Source organism: Saccostrea echinata, unplaced genomic scaffold (assembly GCF_033153115.1).
Source record: "Saccostrea echinata isolate AGI-Se365-2 ecotype Australia unplaced genomic scaffold, CSIRO_AGI_Sech_v1 ptg000054l, whole genome shotgun sequence".
Classification (NCBI taxonomy): Eukaryota; Metazoa; Mollusca; class Bivalvia; order Ostreida; family Ostreidae; genus Saccostrea; species Saccostrea echinata.
Window position 1 is genome coordinate 40,186,316 of NW_026889803.1, and position 21,568 is coordinate 40,207,883.

Here is a 21,568-nt window from a genome sequence, read left to right on the forward strand (position 1 = left end):
GTATATTATGCTAGACAGTAGTCTACTTTTAATGTTAGCTCCATCTCTCATGCATATTTTTATTAACCTAACTCTCCATATTTGGAAAGCAGTAAGGACCCAAAATATTGGATTACTTCATTGTATCACGGTCTAAAATCATTTCAATATTCAAAATTGACTCGAAATTGACAAGATTCTTGAGGAAAATAAATAAATAAACAGGAGTGACATAAAATCAACAGAAGACAAGACCCAAACTGCAGCATCCATTGCAGTCATCCTTTATAGTTACACTAACAAATCAAAAACCAATAAATAGAATTATTCATCCAAGTACAATCTACTGTGTACCCAGTCATACTGAAATTGGATTTTAACTGTAGGTAAGGAGGGGGAATTACACATTTCTATTTTTTTGTAACCATGACAATACCATTTGTCATAATCAAAAATTCTATATATATAGATTATGTATCTTAAGATTAGTCTACTTCTGTACCACGTCCAACGGAAATTGAACAAAAACTGTTAGAGGCGTATTTTGGGGAAAAAAATCATAGAAATTTCTATTTTTAGTAGTAGACCAAAAAATAGACAGCAAACAGAATTATGAATATTCATCAATTTATTTCCAAGTTCAATAAGTTAATTATTTTTTTTGGGAAATATACATATAACAACGTCGAGTAAACACTTATATATACAGATGCACCAAAATAATTGTCAATCTTACATTTCCCGGGATGAATTGAATTGCAACTGAAGTCCAGCTTCCAGTTATACATTACTTTCACGCTGTTCTATAAACTCTGTTAGTGTAGCATTGTCCACTGGGATTACAAGGTATTCAATTCCTTCAAAACCCTAGAATTAATCAATAATATTTATTAAAATCACAGAACTAAAACTATCTCAATAGATCTTTACGTATTAGCTTTTCAGAATTTCATTACAATCATCATAATGTACGGGTGTATGTAATTTGTACTGAAGTTAAAAGATATTTCTTGAAAAATTTAAATGGTTTTCGATTATAGATGATTTTTTTTTCATATCAAGTTACATCAAGTGAACAAATGATACAAACATAACCGACCTTTTTGGACTTGATCAGCTTATGATCTCTGAATTCTATTAACTGTGCACGTAATGTTAAATCACTGTTCACAAGGAAAGCTTCTCTGCATTTTTGGTAAAGGTCTTGTAAGGACATACCTAAAAAAAATTAAAACAGTTAATAAATATTACCTGATGAAAGACTTTCTTCAGAACTCTTTTTTTTCCATTCATCATCGTTAGTAAATTGCACTCCATAGCAGTGATTATTAAGATGTTTTAATATATTTTAATATCTACCATTCAACATTGCCAATCCCTTAGCAGGGAACAGTAACAATTGGAATCAACATTTATTTTAATTAGTTTTCAAATGTAGCTTGAAATTAAAATCTTTGTTTGCAACATTTTTCTATGCTCTTAAAATAAGCTATATTTTTTCAATCCTATGAAATTAGAACCAGCATATACAGTCAAACCTCGTTATCTCGAAAATCGATGGGACTGAGAAAAAACTTCGAGATATCCCATGATTCGAGATATCGAAAGTAAAATACTTAGAGAATAAGTGGTTGGGACTTCCAAATAACTTCAACATATCCATGGTATTAGAGATATCAGTGTTCGAGATAATGAAGTTCAACTGTATATATAACTATATATCAACATAAAATTAAGGTGTACATGTAATTGACCTGTGATACAGGTATATACATGTCGAGAGGACACTTCATCTTACTGACATAAATTTCAATTTTGAAGGAAGTAAAATGGCTTACCTATATAGGTACCACTATCTTTATTCTCCATCTGGTGTTTTGCCAGCAATAAAAAGATCTGTTTGGCATTAGTGGTTAAGCTCTTCATGACGTGAGACATTGAGCTGAGAGGCAGGGCACCTGTCTGCTGTACCAGGAGCGAGTTCTCATATGAAGTTTCATCAGTATATGGTAAGTATGTGGTTACATCATACCATAGCCAGCAATATCGACTGCACTTTGTTTGGTCCCATACTTTGAAAATAAAATAAAATATGTACCTACCTGTGAGCTAGGTATGCCTATATATATATATATATATATATATATATATATATATATATATATATATATATATATATATATATATATATATATATATATAAGCTATCAATTCTGCCTTCAGTGAACTAAATAAGAAGAGTGGCATTTTGTATTGAATATAACATCTTTACTTGTTTGTTCATATCAAGATTAAAATTGAAAACTGGCAAACTTATAACAACAACCTGCTGTAATTTCAAACAACAAATTTTATATACTGATAGGTACAAAATGCACTGCCTAGTACAATGATTAACTTACTGGCATTCTCATCGCAAGTACTTGCATTTTATAATTTTGCAATGTAAAATTTGCCAATAAAATGTACAATTGCTCAGAATAAATAATTAAAATATAAAACTCTATTCAGAACATATGAAATAGGATCAGTCTCTGGCTTTCATGCCTCTACTATCTGTCTCCGGCTTTCATGCCTCTACTATCTGGCTCTGGTTTTCATGCCTCTACTATCTGACTCTGGCTTCATGCCTCTACTATCTGACTCTGGCTTCATGTCTCTACTATCTGATTTTGGCTTCATGCCTCTACTATCCGACTCTGGCTTTCATGTCTTTACTAATTGACTCTGGCTTCATTTCTCTACTATCTGACTCTGGTTTTCATGCCTCTACTATCTGACTCTGGCTTCATGCCTCTACTATCTGGCTCTGGCTTTCATGCCTCTTCTATCTGATTCTGACTTTCATGCCTCTACTATCTGGCTCTGGTTTTCATGCTTCTAGTATCATTGTGTTTTATGTATGAAAGATAGATGTATCTAATGTTAAATACCCAACACATAAAAAAGCAGAAAATTTACACTTACTGAGTGGAGCATTGATGTGGTCAATGGAAGCTATAATATGGAATCCTCTAATCTGGCTCAACAAACTTAGAATATTTTGAACTTTCTCTGGACGCAACATCACCCCATCAATGTTATGTACAATGAGGAAGAAATCCCTGTAATCTTTGGAAGAAAATAATTGAGACTAAGTTGTTTAATTCATTCACATATCAAAGGTGCCCAAAATTATTTATATACAGTCAAACCTCATTATCTCAAACTTGATTGGATCACGAAAAAAAATAAAATATCCAAGTATTCAAGATATTTAGGGTAAAACACCTAGAGAATAAGTGGTTGGGACTTCCAAATCACTTTGACATATCAATGGTATTTGAGATATGGATGTCCAAGATACTGAAGTGCAACTGTATATACCCAGTAAATTTCTATGGATTTTACATGTGTGTGTATAGGCTACTGTGACAACTCCTGTGATATAAACTTATAATTCATAATTTTCCTCTAAATATACTAACCTTTTGTCTCAAACTGTGATTTAATGAATTCTACTTGATCCAGAGGACTTCTGTGGCTGCTCTCTGCTTCTAATATGTCATCAATTATAGTATTCAAAATCTGAAAAACAGATGTGGTACCGTATGGATTGAAAAACATGTGATTCACTGAGAGACTATCCCTTCCTCCCAGCTAGCAATTACTTTCAATGAGCCAATTCAAACCAGGAGAAATATTACAGAGACTCAGAGACTAGAGTGTTCCAAGGAACATGTGCTGCCTGCTTTACAGCAGCTTAAATATCATTAAAGATAACAATGAATTGAAGGATGGCCAGTTATTTATTTGCTACTAACATTATCAAGATTCATAATAGCAAAGAAAACAATCCACAAATATTAAGACCGATAGAATATCATTTAAAATCTGACATTCAAATAGAAATATGATTCCCCAACCTTTAAAGCTAGAGTGAATAATGAAATTGAAATTACATATCAGAAATATTTATTTTTCATTTTCAAACATTATAAATACGTGTTACATCCAACTATCCTCAAAAGGAGATTTCAGTCTTTCTTTACTGCAATATTATCAGTCTACAATGATCCTTTTGGTATACTGATCCCAATGTATTTTCATAGTACAGTCAAACCCTGTTATCTCAAACTCAATGGGACAGAGAAAAAACTTCGAGATATCCGAGGGTAAAATACTTAAAAAAAAAAAGGATTGGGACTTCAAAATCACTTCAACATATCCATGGTATTTGAGATATCAGTGTTCAAGATACCGAAGTTCAACTGTATTTAAATTTCAGTTTGTGTGGTTACTGTATAGCATACAGTTTCAAAGTACAGAGACATGAGAACATGAAATATAAATGCTAATATCAAAACCCTGCCTAACAAAATCAAAAGAGACACAAATTAAATCAAGTGTTCGGAATATTTTGGCAAAGTAGGTCAAAGAAGAAGGTGAAGTGGACTGTAATGCTGGTAATTTTCATGAAGTTTTATGTCAAAAAGTGTCCATGCTAAATAGCATATATTTACCTCTTACATGTAAATGTCAAAAATACAATGTATGCTGTTTATTGGCACAACGAACTATTTTGAAAATAGGTCAAAGGTCAAGTTCAGAGATTTTGAAGTTGGTAACCATGGTATTTTACAAAAGCCAAAGTGCCAAGCAATAAATGTGCAAAATATAAGATCCACATCTTTTACCATTCTCAAAATATAGGGTTGGACAGATGGATGGACAAATAGCTAGACAAAGGAATGGTTGGACAGACAGTCGCAGGGTAAAGTGATCCCTAAGTGTCACTCTGCTCTGCAGGCAACACAAAAAGTAGAAGAAGTTTAAGTATCTTGAAATCAAGAAATGGCTAAAACATTTTGGGTGATTTTGGATATCAAGACAGGCATATTTTTATTAATTTGAAAAGCTAGGTTTAGTAATTTGAGATAACCGTCTAGGTTTCTCACAAAAGTAAATAATTCTACAGAACAGATCAAACTAGGGTTTTATGATTTGAACCAACTTGAAGCTACACTACCTGAGGATTCTTCCATAGCAATATGACTATTCATGCCTTTGCTGTTCTTTAAAAGAAGATTTTTGAAGATTTTTTACTTTGCATTCCTATATTAAAACTTTGATTGTCCATTGTGGTCCCACCCTACCCCTTGGCGTCATGATTTAAATAATCTACATTGAATCTACATTGTGTAATGAAGCTTACACATATGTTTCATCTTCTCTGGCCCAGTGTTTCTTGAGAAAATGATTTTTAAAGCTTTTCCTATATATTCCTATGTAAAACTTTGATCGCCTATTGTGGCCCCACCCTATCCTGAGGAGTCATGATTTGAACAAACTTAAATCTACACTTATTCTATGTATTGGTACTGAAACTTTCAAATAAGTTTCAAATCTTAATGCCTAGTGGTCCTTGAGAAGAAGATTTTTGAAAGATGTCATTAAACTTTTACTAATTCTTATTTATCTCTCCTTGAAATAAGGTTTGGCCCTTCATTTTGAGAAAACTTGAATACCCTTCACCCAAGGTTGCTTTGTAGCAAGTTTTGTCAAAATTGGCCCTGTGATTCTTGGGAAGTCGAGAATATGAAAAGTTTACAGATGGACAGATAGACAGATGCTGGACAAAATGTGATCAGAAAAGCTCATTTGAGCTAAAATATCAACTTCTCAGTTAACCAATGATATGAATATTACAAGTGTGAATTAACGATTACAAAGTATATTTTTTTTATACATAAATATCAATATCCCAAAAATAGAAATCCATGTGCAGATTCAACTGAATGCTCTACAAACTATCATGTACTTCATTATGAATGCAATGCAATGAATGTTTGAATATTTTCATCACAGACAATGATCAATACAAAACACTACTGAGTAATGCAGTTACATATGAAATTAAGACTTACATGTTTAATGGTGAGGCTTGGAAAATACCCATTGACAACAATATGATCTACATCTTTTAGTTCAGATCTTCTGAAGTCTTCAATTAAAGTTCTCTTAGAGCCCAGACCATGTAACAATATATTGTACCCATTGCTGCAAAGAGAAAATGACAATAAGGCCTTTTATGACTAAATAAAGGAAGAACCATGCACACATTTTCCAGGGATTTAATATACTATGTCGAAGACATAAGTAATATTTGTAAGAATTATGAACTTCCAGTGTTTATATGGTAAGGAAAGGAATTGAACATTTTTCTGTAAGTGACCTTGAACTTGATCAAATGACCTTGGTTGAAAATCACAACACACCTTCAGGTCATAAGCAATCTTTGAATGAATTTTTCTCCATGAAGAAACTGTAGACCAGACAAGACTTTCATACTTTTTCTGCCAGTGGCCTTGAACTTGCCAGAATAATCTTGATTTAAGGTCAACACATACCCTCAGGTCATAAACATTCTTTGCACCATGTATGAGCTTCCAAAGAATCTCCATTACAAAGTTATAGCTGCACAAGAATTTTATTTTTCTGCCAGTGACCTTGAACTTGCCAGAATTACCTTGGATCATGGTCATGATATACTCTCAGGTCATAATCAATCTTTGTACCAACGATGAATGGAAAGACAGACAAGGTCATTCCTTCATATGTGGGAGGGTGGGGGGGTACAATAAGTAGATATTTTTTTCTAGTATGAATGACAATCAGTAACCAAATATTCCATTAAGTTTATCAATCCTACAACTAAGACGGGCTCTTCTGGGCTCTAATGCTCCATTTTTAATATTCAGTTTTACTTCATAATTCAGACATGAAAATTTGACAAAACTAAATTTAAATTTTTAAAGTGGAAATGAAAGTCTACTTGCCACATATGAAACATCCACCTAGGAAAGAGCTCTCTGTGTTCTTCATACATCTGTTTACATTCATTACTGTGTTTGCTTGGGATCCTTTTAAGAAGTTCGTTTAGAGAGTCTTGGTCCATCTTTGTTGTACCAAGCTTTGCTAGAGTTCTGTCAGATGTTACCATTGTTATCCCCCCTTGTGAATGTAGGTCAAAGTATTCTTCTACCATATGGGGCTGTTTTGAAAATAAACGATTGGCAAATGAAATTATCACTGTATAATGTATAATTTCTACAGTTTGAAATTTTTGCAACTTGCTTTTTCAAAGGGACCATTCAAATTTCTCCATTAGCTATCTTTCTGCTGCACTTTGATCTGCAATGCCAAAGATGGTGGATTTGAATATTTTGATATTTTCTTTCTTATGATTTTACTGAAGTGCCACAATTTACAAAAATTGCAACAGCAGAGAAATAATCCATTTTATGGTACATGTATAATTGAAAGATAATATATATGAGAAAAGGCAGATATACGTTGAACACAATCCAATTACCTAGTATGCAACTGAATTTCGAAAAATATTCCTTGACACAGGAATACAAGCTGCATCTATACACATGAATTTGACATAATTTTACATTTACGAGGTATTCCTGTGAATATGTCATATATACAGAGAATTCAAAAGAATATATTTTTAAGTGAATTTCCAATGAACAGAACATGGAAGTGAAATTCACATACATTTCTTCCACATCAATTTCATACACATTATGTATAACTTCTCTAATACAAAATTTACACTACAGTATTCAAATAGTACATGTATGTCTGTATAGCATATAAAGGACAAGATAGGCTAAGACCCCTTTTTGGCCCCTGGTTTGGGGTGCCTTTTAGAATGATGCAACAGTTTCTCAATAAAAACCTGTTGTCACCCCTGCCACAAAATGAGTATTGGTTCTAAGCTATGAGATACACAGAGGTCATAGGAAGGTCAGAAAATATGTCAATTTCTGAATGTTCTCATTTTTATGCAAATTTTCATCAATTTTACAGCACATTTTGTTTCAGAAAACATGGAGCACAAGCTTGCCTATCTACCAAATTTATATATTTCATACACTAGTATCAGGTGCATCTTATGTATAAAAATCTCAGATAGGCAAGCTTGTGCTCTATGTTTCCTGAAGTGAAAATTATCTCAAATTTGACGAAATTCCACCAGAATTGAGGAAATTCGGGAAAATGGCCTAATTCTGCACCCTCTTGTGGACTCCCTGTAAGTTTTGAATCAAAATTAATGCTGGTTTTAAAACAAGCATCATTTTAAGTTCTTAACTACAAAGTATCAAAATTTTAACCGTGTTCTGATTTTTACATCAAATAAGGGGCCAGATTCGGCCATAACCATACCTTGTCCTTTGCAACTCATAATTTTTAATCACAGTTTCCAGGCATATTTAAAATTTATGATATACTACTCTATAAAAGCAATTTATTGGCATAATTCTGATTCTAATGGCCAAGGAATATAAAATGTATTTGTGATAAAAATTGGTCACCATATCAGCTGTCTCCTGAATCTTCCTGCGTGATCTGGGGGTGGTAGGGGGGGCTTTAACAGTTTCTGTGTCACTTCCCCCCTCCTCACTGTCAGTATCGCTAGAGTCCGAGTCCACATCAATATCATCACAGATATCTATAAATACATACACCATAACCTCAGTCAAGTTTACTGTACTTTTCATCATTTGAACGTTCCTTCTTTTGAAACGATTTACTTTGAAGAATTACAGTTTACTTTTTGAAGATTGGCAGCCTTTATTTCCCAAAGATTATCTTTTCAAAATTCAAATAAGTTCAAATAAATCATTTATATTGCAAATATTTTACAAGCAAAATATAAATATGGTATGTCCAATAAATCCATATATCTAACAATAGACTGTATTTCAGCAATGGATGTGTATATATACCTTCTGCAAATCGCTTTTAATATTGTGGGTTAATTGCACATTGAAGTTTAAATTCTGATGTTGAGATGTCCCACTAAATGTACTTGAACACAAAACACACATTATTAAAAAACATGTATTTGTGTGCCACTTCTGCTTGTTTAAAAAGTTTAATTACACATGTACTCTAAAGATCATGTTGCCCCTTTGAGAGCTATAAGAATCGTATGTTTCGGTCACATAGATATTATAGAGGTAATGATGGCACATGATACATCCTTTTATGGTGAAATGAACATGCCAAAAAATTATAACCCTATGTTATAGCTATAGGTGTGAGATCAGGCCAAAATTTTAGAAGCTAGGAGGATCGAGGAGCAATTTGAAATGTATAATTTCACAATCATGGCAACACCCACTGAAACACAGAGAACTTGTGTACTACATACAATAGGTAATCATACATCAATTCAAACCAAATCTGGAGAAGAAGTATAAATTAGAGAGAATTTCATGTTTTATTACACTGTAAATCACTTTTTATTCACAAAAACTTTATTTTCGTGTAATTACTTGTGTCCGTTTGCTCGTGAAAATTTCATTTCTCGTCTATGTTTGTATTGTTAAAGATTATTTTTAACAATAACCAAAGCTTGCAAAATTTTGTCTCACTTATAAATACCAAACAGCTACATATATCTCACAAAAATAAGGTGTCCCAAAAATATAGTGATCCAAAGTATTCTTTTGAAATTTTCATATTATATAAACTAGAGGTACTGTGAGAACTGATCTCACAAAATGATATCCCCCGCCTCCCATATGATTATAATGGCAAAGTCCATGTTTTGCTATGGGAGACCCAAAATAAGTGCCAGGTCAAAAAGTAATATAGGAGGTGCACAATGACACTATGTAATAAAGATTCTGTGAAAGTATCATTAAATTTTATTCCGTGGTATACATGTAGGAAGAGTTGCAGATAAGAGATGAGTTCCCCTCAATATTATAGAAAGAATGGCAGTGTCTATGTTTTGTTATTGGAAACCTGAATATGTGTCCGATCAAAAAGTAAAATAGGAGGTGCACAATGGCACTACGTAACAAAGATTCTGTGAGAGTCTCATTTTTTTTGGTTGACATTCTAATCATGGAAAAACCCTTTATCAATATTAAAAAAAATTCCCACATTATTCAAATTTCAGTTAACATGGCAACACCCATCATCAAAATTAAGAACCAATATAAAGAAATATGTATCTTTATGCAGTCTACTGTGTACCATGTTTTCTTTTTCAAGTCTGATCAAAACAGTAGATATAAAAGCAAAATTATGAAAGCATTTCACAGCTTCATATATTTTAGTAACCATTGCAATTCCATTCAATAAAGTTTAAAACTGATATATCAGATGTTATTATCCTTCAGAATTATACAGTCAATCTGATTGGTTCAGAGCATGTCACGTGAGGGGAGACAATTTGTAATGTCCATCACACGCTGGGTGACAACTGTGTTGTCTTCCTTCAGATGACAATGAAAAAGCACAAGTGAGCATGCAGGGTGAAAACTGCATTGTTTCCCTTTAGTTGAATATAAAGTGTCTTAAGCAAGATAACTCATATCTATACTTGTTATACCTTTAAAAATTTGTCCCTATACAATGTATAAATCATTACTAGAAAAAGTGTAACATTTCCAATGTTTTACTGAGCGGGCATAAAAAATCAATGTTTGACCGCGGAGTGAGATATTGGACCTGTCGATGAGATGTTGGACCGCTTACCTCACATAATGGGCGGGGTCAGCTAAATCTCATTTGCATTCGTTGGTGTTCGACATACATGTATGTCAAAAAATAATAATAAAATAAATAAATAAAAGGTATAACAAAACATTTATTGACTGCATTCTCAGGCAAAATGCGTTTTGTCGACCCCTCGAACCAAACCGTTTGCTTTGGTTCTTGGGTCCGACAAAACGCATGTTGCCCTAGAACCCAGTCAATAAATGTATATTATATTAAATTCGCAACATTGATTTTCATCAACAACAATAGCATTAGATTCAAATGGAAAATAGTTTGAAGTATGAAGCATTGTTTACTTTTTCAGAAATGAATATTATGTCTAATCATGATATGAAGAAAATTTGATATGGCGAATTAGAAAGATCAATAATTTTTTATATTATACTTTCATGTAAATTAGTTGAATCTGATTCATCGAGAAACATTTGTTAAAAAACACTATTACCCGCAGAATAATGAAGCTACGCCCTTCAGCGTAGCAACAGTTAACATTGCTTGACGAAGGGTGTTATTCTAAAAAATATTGACTGCGCAGAATTCATGCGCACAAGATTCACTGTAATATGTATTTGTATAAAACAATCAGTATAATATGATAAATACTGCATGTAGTTGAGTGTAAAATTGAAAATTTTCACCCCTCGAAAACCATTGTCAACCTCTGCTGTGCCTCGGTTGACAATGTTTTTCTTAGGGTGAAAATTTTCAATGTTACACTCAACTACATGCAGTATTTATATTATCTTTATATATTAATAAAAATATAAGCAATAGAAAATAGACATCAGTATTTGTAACATACTTCGGATTTGAATGAGTGGACTATATAATGGTCCTCATTATTAAACTCTGGCAAGATAATTCATTGGATTTCTTGGAATAATTTCCTTGGAAAGTTATCTCTCTTATCAGAGGGATATTACACCTTAATGACAGTAGTTTCGACCGCGACTAGTCTGTTACAGACGTGGCTAAAGATAGTGATTGTGTCATGTGAGGATTTTTTTTCTTTATGCAGCAACGACTAATTACAATTGGACAAATAAAAAAAAATTATATAGTTTTTAGATTATTTATTTGAAAGACTGAAATGAGGGTTTGACAATTATTTTTAACACCACCAATCGGTCTAGTTCACGTACATATAACATGGCCGGACCACTCATTTACATTTCAAACCCTGATGAAGTCCTCTGGTCTATGACCAGTACAGCCAATAAAAATAAATTTGGCAAATATACAGTGGTAGCTTTTTAAAAAGACTTTAATACACTTAAAGGGTATTTTTTCTTTATCTTCCTTTCTTTATAAACATTGTACCATACTGTATCACAAGAACAATATGCTTCTTTCAAATCAATAGTTCTCCAAAATAAATATTCAAATGACTCCATCAACCTACATTTTAAATATCTTCCCTGGGAAAGAGACTTCAATATTCTTCATTCAATTCCTGAATGTTTTGAGTGTGATTGAAATTGAACAAATGATACGCTAACTTTGATCAGAGAAGCTGAAGATTACAGAGTTTGGTGGATAGGAAAGCTCTATCCTCAAGTATCAGTGCACAATATAATAAACACTTACACTCAGCTCTTTTCAGTATCAGTGCACTGTATAATAACCACTTACATTCAGCTCTTTTCCTAAGTTTAAATGGAGTTGTGGCCTCTGGTTTCCTCCCTTTCTTCTTCACTTGCATTCTCTTTGTAGGAGTTCCTTCCCCTGTAAAAATATGAGCAGTTATCACCTGTTCCTAAATAAGGTAAACTGGTTTTTCAAAATACATTAATTTATATCTATAATTTATATCTATTGAATTGGAAGTTTCAGATTTGCAAGCTTGGATCAAACATCATTAAATCTTTGTATTTATAAATAAAACCATAATTTATATATAAACAGGCAACTATTCCAAATCATTCAATAACGTACGATATAAAGATTGCTTTTAGTTGGGTCAGTGGACGCATCTTTCAAATCAACACGAAATTAGACAAGTGTAAGTCAATGAATATATTTTGGAAAGTAGAAAGCTCGTAAAATGTACCATTTTATACCACTGAATTAAAAATGAATTATTCTTGGAACAACATATGAGGTTCGACACACTTGTATATTTTATCTCTTATTATCTCCTCAGCTGCAACTTACATATATACTACTTGTACATGTAAATAAGTAAAGTTCAAGTTTATTCTATGTAAAAATATATAGTAAAACTTGTTTAGTACGAACACAGATATAGCAAATTTACGGATATTGCGAAGTATTTTGCTATCCCCGGCAAAATTCTTAATAATTTCTGGTAAAATTTTATGGATATAACGAATTTGGATATAGCCAATTTATGGTTATAGCAAACTGATTTTGTATCCCCTAGAAGTTAAAAATACCGAAATTTACATCTTTTATAAGGAATTTTCAAAGATCTCAATTTCAAAATATTGAACTGATATTAATTTTTTTAAAGCATTTTTTTTCGTAAGCATTTATATTTGAAACTCAGTTCGACCAAAAACTTTTGAACTCTAAGGTAAATTTTGTATTCTATACTTCCCTAAATACATTTTGGTAGTAATACTTGAAAGAAAAAATCTATATTGCAAATTCGCCATAAATACTTTAACGAATTCGTTATACGGATATAATGTATTACGAACTAGAAATCTGACCTGTCAGCAAGGGCCCCGCCGAGGGGTAGAAATTTTTGGGTGCAGATTAGGGGATGAGAATTTTACTTGATTACAAAAAATTTAAAAATATACAAAGAATAAGCAACAGCAACTGCTAAATATCCAACAATCTGTAAATAGTATCCTTGTATTTACATAAGGCAGTAAAAAACATCATATCTATAAATCAATTAAATGTATATTTAAAGAAGAATGAAGCATGTGTTTTTTAAAACGCCAGCCTTCAGTGAATGCAAATATCACCCAGGCTTGACCTTAACTTAAAAACAAATATCAGTTGCAGACAAAGGTGTTAATTAATCTTAAAGTGACAGAATGATAACCTTCTAAAATTTTCTGAAAACCAGCAAGATAATCAAACCCATGGGATTAATTATACTGCTCTCTCAATCTTTTCTTCTAAGTTTACAATAAGAACTTTTTCAGCAATGATAGAATGAGGTTATTATCTGAATACCTGTTAAAATAAATAGTATTCTTGAATTTACATACGGCAGCCAAAATAAAATAATAATAATAATAAAAAAAGATATCTTTATCTATATCTTGTTTTTAGAATTCCATAAAATCATAACTCATTGTGTATTTTACCAAAATAAAGTATGAACATTATTTAATCAAAGTACTGTGAGTACTGATAGACGGTGGCATGAATGATTTTGTTTGTTTGTTTGTTTTAATTAAAACGTCCCTCTCGGGAATTTTTCACTCATAATGAGACGCCACCATTGCCATTGGTGGGCTGCAAATTTTATATCTATACTCAACACTCGGGGCCATTGTGCAGTGAGGGATCTTTTTTCTGGCCAGCACTAACTGCGACACGGGACCCCAGTTTAACGTTCTCATCTGAAGGACCGGTCTCCACGTCCCGCAGTGGGATTCGAACCCGCGACCTAAGGATCGACTCCATACTCCATGACTCTAGAGCAAACGCTCTAATTATTGGCCACTGGCATGAATGAATTAAATTAAATAAATTAATATGAGAATCTGTAAAATGATATGGAAATTATGAACGTTTGTCGCAATTTTTTACAATACATGCATTTGATGAGTTATTTTATATTTGCGTCAGTATGATGACGACATGTATTAATTGAAGTTGTTAAACAGAAATTGTGATTTTATAATTTAAATTCTTATACTCAGTGGTTAATTATCAAATTTTGCTAATCTGGAGTTAAATTGAACTCACAATATTTAAAAAAAAACAACAAAAAAAACTAACTTTTCTTAAAATATATGGTAAAAAGGGAAATGATGAATCACTTTTGGCGATGTACTGTAGATTGTGCGACATATATCATATGCTGAAAGATAATGAAATAGACTTTATCTTTGGATCCCCGTTTTTGCCAAATTTCCAGTAATTTACTTACATGTATTTCTATAAGGTTGAAAGACTTCAAGAATTGTACAGTAGTTTTACCTTTTTGTTTGATATATATATATATACTGTTTGAAAAGAAAAGAAAAAAGAACAGAATAACAAAATATCTTTCACCCTCTATTTCTCTTAGTATCTTAATATGCACTGACCCTGCTAGTCATTGCGTAATACGAAGTTTTGAAAACACATGTAGGAGAAGACTGACCTAAATTAAATCAACTGAATTCACAAGAAAATCCTAATATTTCATGTACATGCATTTGTGTAGTTTTTTTTCTTACACTTTTTAAAGGGTAAATTTTATTCGAGTCACGATAGAATTTTCAAATACAAATGAAATATATGGGTAACTTTTGTTCGTCACAGTCTTGTAATTATAGCTTTGATAAATTAGCATCCTTTCAGTAGTTTTTGTGTCCGAGATAATTAGGCAATGACTTTTGTTTTTAGATAGAACCGAAATTAACTTTGCAAAATGGCATCGTATCTGCCTTCAACAACTCTCTTTTATGTAAACTTTAAGAGGACGTGATTTTTTTCCATTCCGAAATATATTTTTTTCTAATATAGTATCATCAACAGATACTAGAAATTCCATTCATCAAAAGACACCGTAAAATTTCAATAAACTGTATAAGTATTATTGTATAAAAATTTCACAAAACGTCTCAAATAAAACATGCAGTTCTGCAACAAGGAATACGCAGTCCTCGAATCATGTTAACTGAATTTTCGGAAATGGAGAAATTTGGGGATTGGCGCTTTCCAAGCATGGGGTATCTCGTAATTAGGGAATACCAAATTGGGAACATCTCGTATAATAAGTGTTTGTCACTCATCCAACAGCGAAGAAACCGCCGAGAGTGTGTTGGTTTAACAATAATTATTTTATTTCCTAAGATGATAAGGTGTAATGTGAAACCATTATCCATAAATATTTTTCCCCCAGATTTTTTTTTTTTTACTCTTAATAAATTTTATTGAAATTTTACATTTACACAATTATATTTTATACAAACTATCTTTTTGCATTTGTTTCATACTCAACAAACTTTATGTATGAAATTGACTTTTGTGGTTTGCATACGAATTGACTCCTTATATACGAATCAGTTTTTGTACGAATAAAAATTAAGTCGGTGTAGTTTAATGAATATTCATGAGGCGAGAAATATTAAAACGGGAAATATCAGGAATTAAACTTTGCGCCCATCAACAAAATGTCATTGAAATTACTTGAGAACCATGTACATTTTATTTTCGAACATCGAAACGACTCCACTTTCATTATTTTGTCTCTGCAAAAATCGCCGCTAGGGTCCCCGTGTTTTTACACTGTTGTTTATTCATAGCCCAGACCAGCAGCAATGGCCTGTGGCTATAAATAGCCACCGTCTAAAAATGTAAACATCATTCAGAATTGACCTTAACTTCAAAACAAACTTCATTTGCAGACAGAGGTGTTAATTAATCTCAATGTGGCAGATAAAGATAAATGCTTTGGATTTTCTTCAAGAGGAAAGTTAATTAATCCCAAGAGACTCATTGCAGCATTTCATAGTTTACAAAAGGAACATTCTCAGCAGTTATCTCTCTTTGCCAATTCACTCTTATATAAAGTAAAGGAATCTACCCCACCACCCCAGCTCCAAACCCGATGACAAAGAAAACCAAACTTAGCATCAAAATATGTCTTACTGCCTATTCAACCAGCATACCAAATTTGAACTTAATTGGTCAACCTTAAAAAAAGTTATTAGAAAAAAACAGAAAATTTGTGGATGGAAGAATGACAGACAGACGGACAGACAGACAGACGGACAGACAGACAGACAGAGTGATTACTATAGGGCACCCGCAAATCCTTGCCGGGCCCTAATAAAGCGAAGTAAATTCGCAGGTCCCCAGAACTTTGCTATAACCGAGTTTTACTGTACACATGCAAATACACATTTGTGTAAAATAACTTGTTATAACTCTTCAATCAAATTGATGAAAAATTTCTAAATTAGTTAAATTGAAAAACTTTTCAAGCACATTTCAATGTGATACAGTTGTATCCCCCCAACCTTTTTGTGGGGTCACACTCTGGGATCCTTTCCTCCCTGAGACCGCGCCACTGCTCTTCAGTATGGACTTCGGAGTCTTTGGCGTTCTTGCCTCGGACGCTTAACAAAGAATGTTTGTGAATTAATGAAAGTCATTTGTAAAATATACAATATACACAAATACAGTTAAACTTTGTTACCTCAAACTTGACAGGCAGAAGATTAAACTTCAAGATATCTAAGGATTCAAGATAACGAGGTTAAAAACATAAAGAAAAAGTGGTTGGAACTACCAATTTACATTGACATATCACTGGTATTCAAGAATTTGATGTTTGAGATCATGAAGTTCACTTTATCACAATTAAAATCTGGCTAGTCTTTAAGATAAAAGATCCACAAATTAAACCTGAGTCACTATGCTCTCAGAGTAAACACAAATAGAAGTTCTTACACCATCCAAATATTTATGTGAAAAAAAAAACAAAAACAAAGAAAAAATTATTGTTTAAATTAGCTTAAAAATGCAACATGAGTTGTTGATACTATCTACATAATTAAGCATACCTTTTTGTGCCATGCCTCCTGACTTTTTTGGAGTTCTAAACTGAAACACATCACTCCCAGCAACCTGACTTTCTCCTTCATTTTCTCCAAAAACTTCAAATGATAATTTAGGAATGAAAACAAAATGATACAAAGTTAGTGTCTACTTTTCATTCAATAGCATATTCTATATCATATCTCACTCAGTATTTGATAAATACCAAATCAAAGAAAGCACTTAGCTCTCCTTAATGAATGTCATGAATACATGAGAGAAATTCTCATACCAAATTAATTATTAATAGAGTTAACACACAAGAAAAATCTTATCATAATAGGAGTTATTCCAATTCATATGTAAAATATGGATAAAAGTAAGATTGCATTGTGCACTATACATCATTTTAACCCTTTGTCTGACTAATTAAATCTGATTCACTACCTGCTGAAGGAATATTTTCCTCATTACTATCACTACCACTTTCTTCAATGTGTTCTATATCTTCTGTGTATTTCAACTGGCTTCCCCTTTTATGTTGTAAAGACAATCTGTTTCTTGGTTTTGCTATAAAAAAATCACAAATTATTTAATTTCTTGTTTTAAACTAATAGAATATGTGTTGCTTGTTTTTACATTGAAAGTTTTGACATCTCTTCTAATGCCATGTTTACAATTTACTTATAGACTGAATGTTCTATGTTACGTTAAAATGGTATTGTCATATGTACCAGTTTAACAATAGAATTCATTCTATATGTTGTCAAAGTAGCAAAATGAATGATAATTCTTATCTATTCATTTTCTACAAATAATCCAAAGAGTACTGAATGTCAACATAGCATGCAAAGCAAGAAAAATTGTTGAGAAAATGAGTTGGATTTTTGTCTTAATTTATATAGATTATTTTTTGGGTAGAAGATATTTACAAATTCAAAATTGTGTTAAGATTGACTTGGTAGTTATTTTCAGTGTAACTCCTTTTGTATTCTTCAAAATCGTTCCAGAGCAGATCCGGACCAATATGCTACGTTGCAACAATATGGCCGGAACACATTCTAACTGTGGTGAAAGCTTGTCTGGAGACACAGTTAATATATTATTCTAACTACAATTTACTGTATTCCTGGTTCCCTGTACAATTAGATATAATTGTAGCACCAGGAATGTACATACTAGTTTATACGTCCCTGGTAGCACATACACTACTGCGCATTAATACCTTTGAGAATGTACATGGGACATCCAGCTGGAATATGTTGCTGAACACTCCATTTATGGAGTTCATTCAGGGACCTATATACTAGTATATAGGTCCCTGGTTCATTCTCATTATCAGATTATAGGGAGAGGAAACAAAAAAAATTTATGACCTTAAAACAAAAACTTCAGTTTTCAAAAGGCATAGAATCATGGGAATGCAATAGATTAAATTGAGGACATAAGTTATACCATATTGCAACAAGAAATTCTCAAAATCTGAAAGTGAGAAAATTCGAACTCTGTTTCATCTACTCCAGTACAGTAAAAAAAAAACGTGATTTTACTCGATGACATATTATCTAACAATACCTTTCTTTCCCTGATTTGTATCAAATATATGCCCTATTACATCGTCGTCGCCAACAAAAGAGACGGAAACACATTTTCGGCGTGGTCTTCCACTGCTTGTTGTCATTTTCAAGATTTTGCATTCCCCGCGAAAATCGCTCTTCTATGTTCGAAGGAAGAAATGTTATGGTTTGACAACAAATTGGAGGCGGAGTCTGGCGAAGAAACACACGTGCTATTTCTGTGTTATAGGGGTAAACCATTTCACCATGTTTGTCAGTTGTTTATACTGTCTCTTCAGACAGGAATGAGACGTATTTCTGGCTATCAGTTTGTATGTGGTTCTGTCATAAATCGGGTTTAAAAAAATACCGTGTCCTCTGGTCACCATCCCACTGTCAGACATCCTACTCCATCTGTTCTCTCCTTGTAACTGTTTGAGATTCATTCCTCTGTCTCTCTTAAAACAAACACTTTGTTTTATGTTTTCCTGATATTGAAAACTCCTTTAGTTTTTGCAACTATTATACAGTTGCTTGTTTTCCTCGTCTTAGCAACTGTTCCTTCGCCATGCGCTCGGCACTTTGAAGTGAAAGTTGCGGGTCCTTCGGATGAGACCTTAAAAACCGAGGCCCCGTGTCACGGTAGGCGTTGGCACGATAAAGATCCCTCACTGCTCAAAGGCCCTGAGTGCCGAGTAAAGGTCAAAATTTGAAGCCCTTCACCGGTATATGGTGACGTCTCTATATGAGTGAAAAATTCTCGAATGGGACGTAAAACAACATACAATCAATCAATCAATCCTCGTCTTCCTATACTGCAGTTCAGGGCCTTGTGGGCATTATCACACTTGTCTCTCTGATTGTCAGAATCATAAGATATAGCTGTACATAGCTGCCATGGGAAAATTTATTTTCAAATTGTATACTGAACCCCTGAGTGACAAATAAATATCTGATTTTGTATCAGAGATGCACAAATTTTTATGTAAAACTATATTTTATGATTAAAGTATTGTTTACGATCAAAACTCAATAGTTATAACAATAGTTTTGTCCGTAAATTAAAGATAGGTGAATTCTACATGTAGTTACAGTATGATAATTTTTTTCTTTGCAACGATTGTTTTCATTGGGTTTAAAAATATATTATTATATTTTTTTTTTTACTTTAAAAGTAATTTTTTATCAATCATTTTAAAGCAAATTTTCTTCATCAGCAACAAAATAAATCACTCACATTTATATAATCATGCCAATTGTCTTACCAACCTTTTGCGTTGATCAAATAAAATTGACTGAGCACTGCTGGTATCAAAAGATTTGCTGAAAGCTTGACATAAATTTAAGATTATCAAGAAGATGAATTACTCCAGTAATTCTGTTTAAATGAAGCAAGATTTGTTTTTTGTTTTTATATAGAACTTACAGAAATGACAAACATTTAGTATTGCCTCTCACGCTTTGTTCCATGAGATTTTGAATTGAAAACTATCGTTTGGATTCATAAGCTATGTTTAACAACTCTTAACTATAGTTCAAGAGTGTGAATTATAGTTTATGAGGATATACTATGATTGGCAAATGTGAATCATAGTCTGTCTCTCAAAACTATAGTTTACAATGGATAATTATAGTTTACATCTGTTAAATATAGTTAATGAGTATTAATGACAGTTAACTATAGTTTACAGCTAAAATCTTTAATTATCGAATGTAAAACATACTTTATCTGATAAACATAGTTACATAATTTGTGAAACTATGACTCTTAACTATGGTTAACAAGTGTAAATTATAGCTTACAAATGAGAATCTATATTTATCAGCAAAATCTATTTATCAGCAAAAACTTAGTTTACAACCATTAAATATAGTTTTATAGATGAAAACTATAGTTAATGAATATTAATGATAGTTTACAGTTCGTAAGGCCAAAAAAAAAAAAAATAATAGTCTTGTTTCCTGCTACCAGCCTGAAAAAAATAGGGTAGGTAGGTAGGAAAATTATTTTATTTTTTTTTATTTTATTTTATTTTTTCGACGGTATTTTTTGGATATGAACCAATACAAAACCAAATTAAACATGTCATAGGTCAATATTATCTTTTAAAATTAAATTTCATGTCTTTTGATGCACAACTCAAGTAGTATTTTATGAAAGTCCATATTTAAAACATAGAATTTCATGAAATACCAATTGAATATATATTTTTTTCAGTTTTGGAACATGAAATTCCTGAAATTCACAATTTTTTTTTCCAAAACTAAAAAAAACTTTAGGGTCGGGTGCAAAAAAATAGGGTAGGTCGGGTAGCAGGAAACAAGACTATTATTGTTTTTGGCTTAAACTATAGTTTACAGTCGATAAACCTAGTTTATCAACTGTGAAACTATGTTTATCTAGTTTATGTGATTTTGGTGTGCCATAATGTTCTTTTTTTTAATCATATGTACACTATACATATGTTGAGAAAGGGCTATATATTAATCATCTGATCATGCTCAAAATTAACATTGGTGATAACTCAGACATTAAAAACAATTGTAAAGTTACAGTGTGTGGATCAAGTCAGTCAAAACACACTGAATTTCTCAGAAAGTAACTGATAAATATAAGATCTAGACATAAAACTAAAAGTCAATTAGCATCATAAAGCATTGGAAGTTCAATTGCAAGTACTAAATTTACAGATATAAGGAATTAAGTTTAATTATTCCTGCAGGGTTATCAAATTATTTCTACATATTTCATTCATGTATTAAAATGTATTCTTGTTTATTTTAAG

The 21,568-nt window shown here is 32.2% G+C and overlaps 1 protein-coding gene across 1 annotated transcript; it reads right to left on the reverse strand.

Moving 5' to 3' along the window:
• Positions 1-589: 589 nt before the first annotated feature.
• Positions 590-18,907, reverse strand: LOC133205202 (origin recognition complex subunit 2-like). Its single transcript, XM_061340961.1, has 13 exons — positions 18,802-18,907; positions 17,674-17,796; positions 17,253-17,345; positions 16,707-16,805; positions 12,181-12,273; positions 8,346-8,482; positions 6,798-7,012; positions 5,886-6,018; positions 3,447-3,546; positions 2,947-3,090; positions 1,818-2,051; positions 1,079-1,197; positions 590-846 (listed from the first exon to the last, which is right to left on the reverse strand). The coding sequence occupies exons 1-13, from the start codon at positions 18,905-18,907 to the stop codon at positions 760-762; spliced, it is 1,683 nt and encodes a 560-aa protein (XP_061196945.1). The 3' UTR covers positions 590-759.
• Between the last annotated feature and the right edge of the window lie 2,661 nt (positions 18,908-21,568).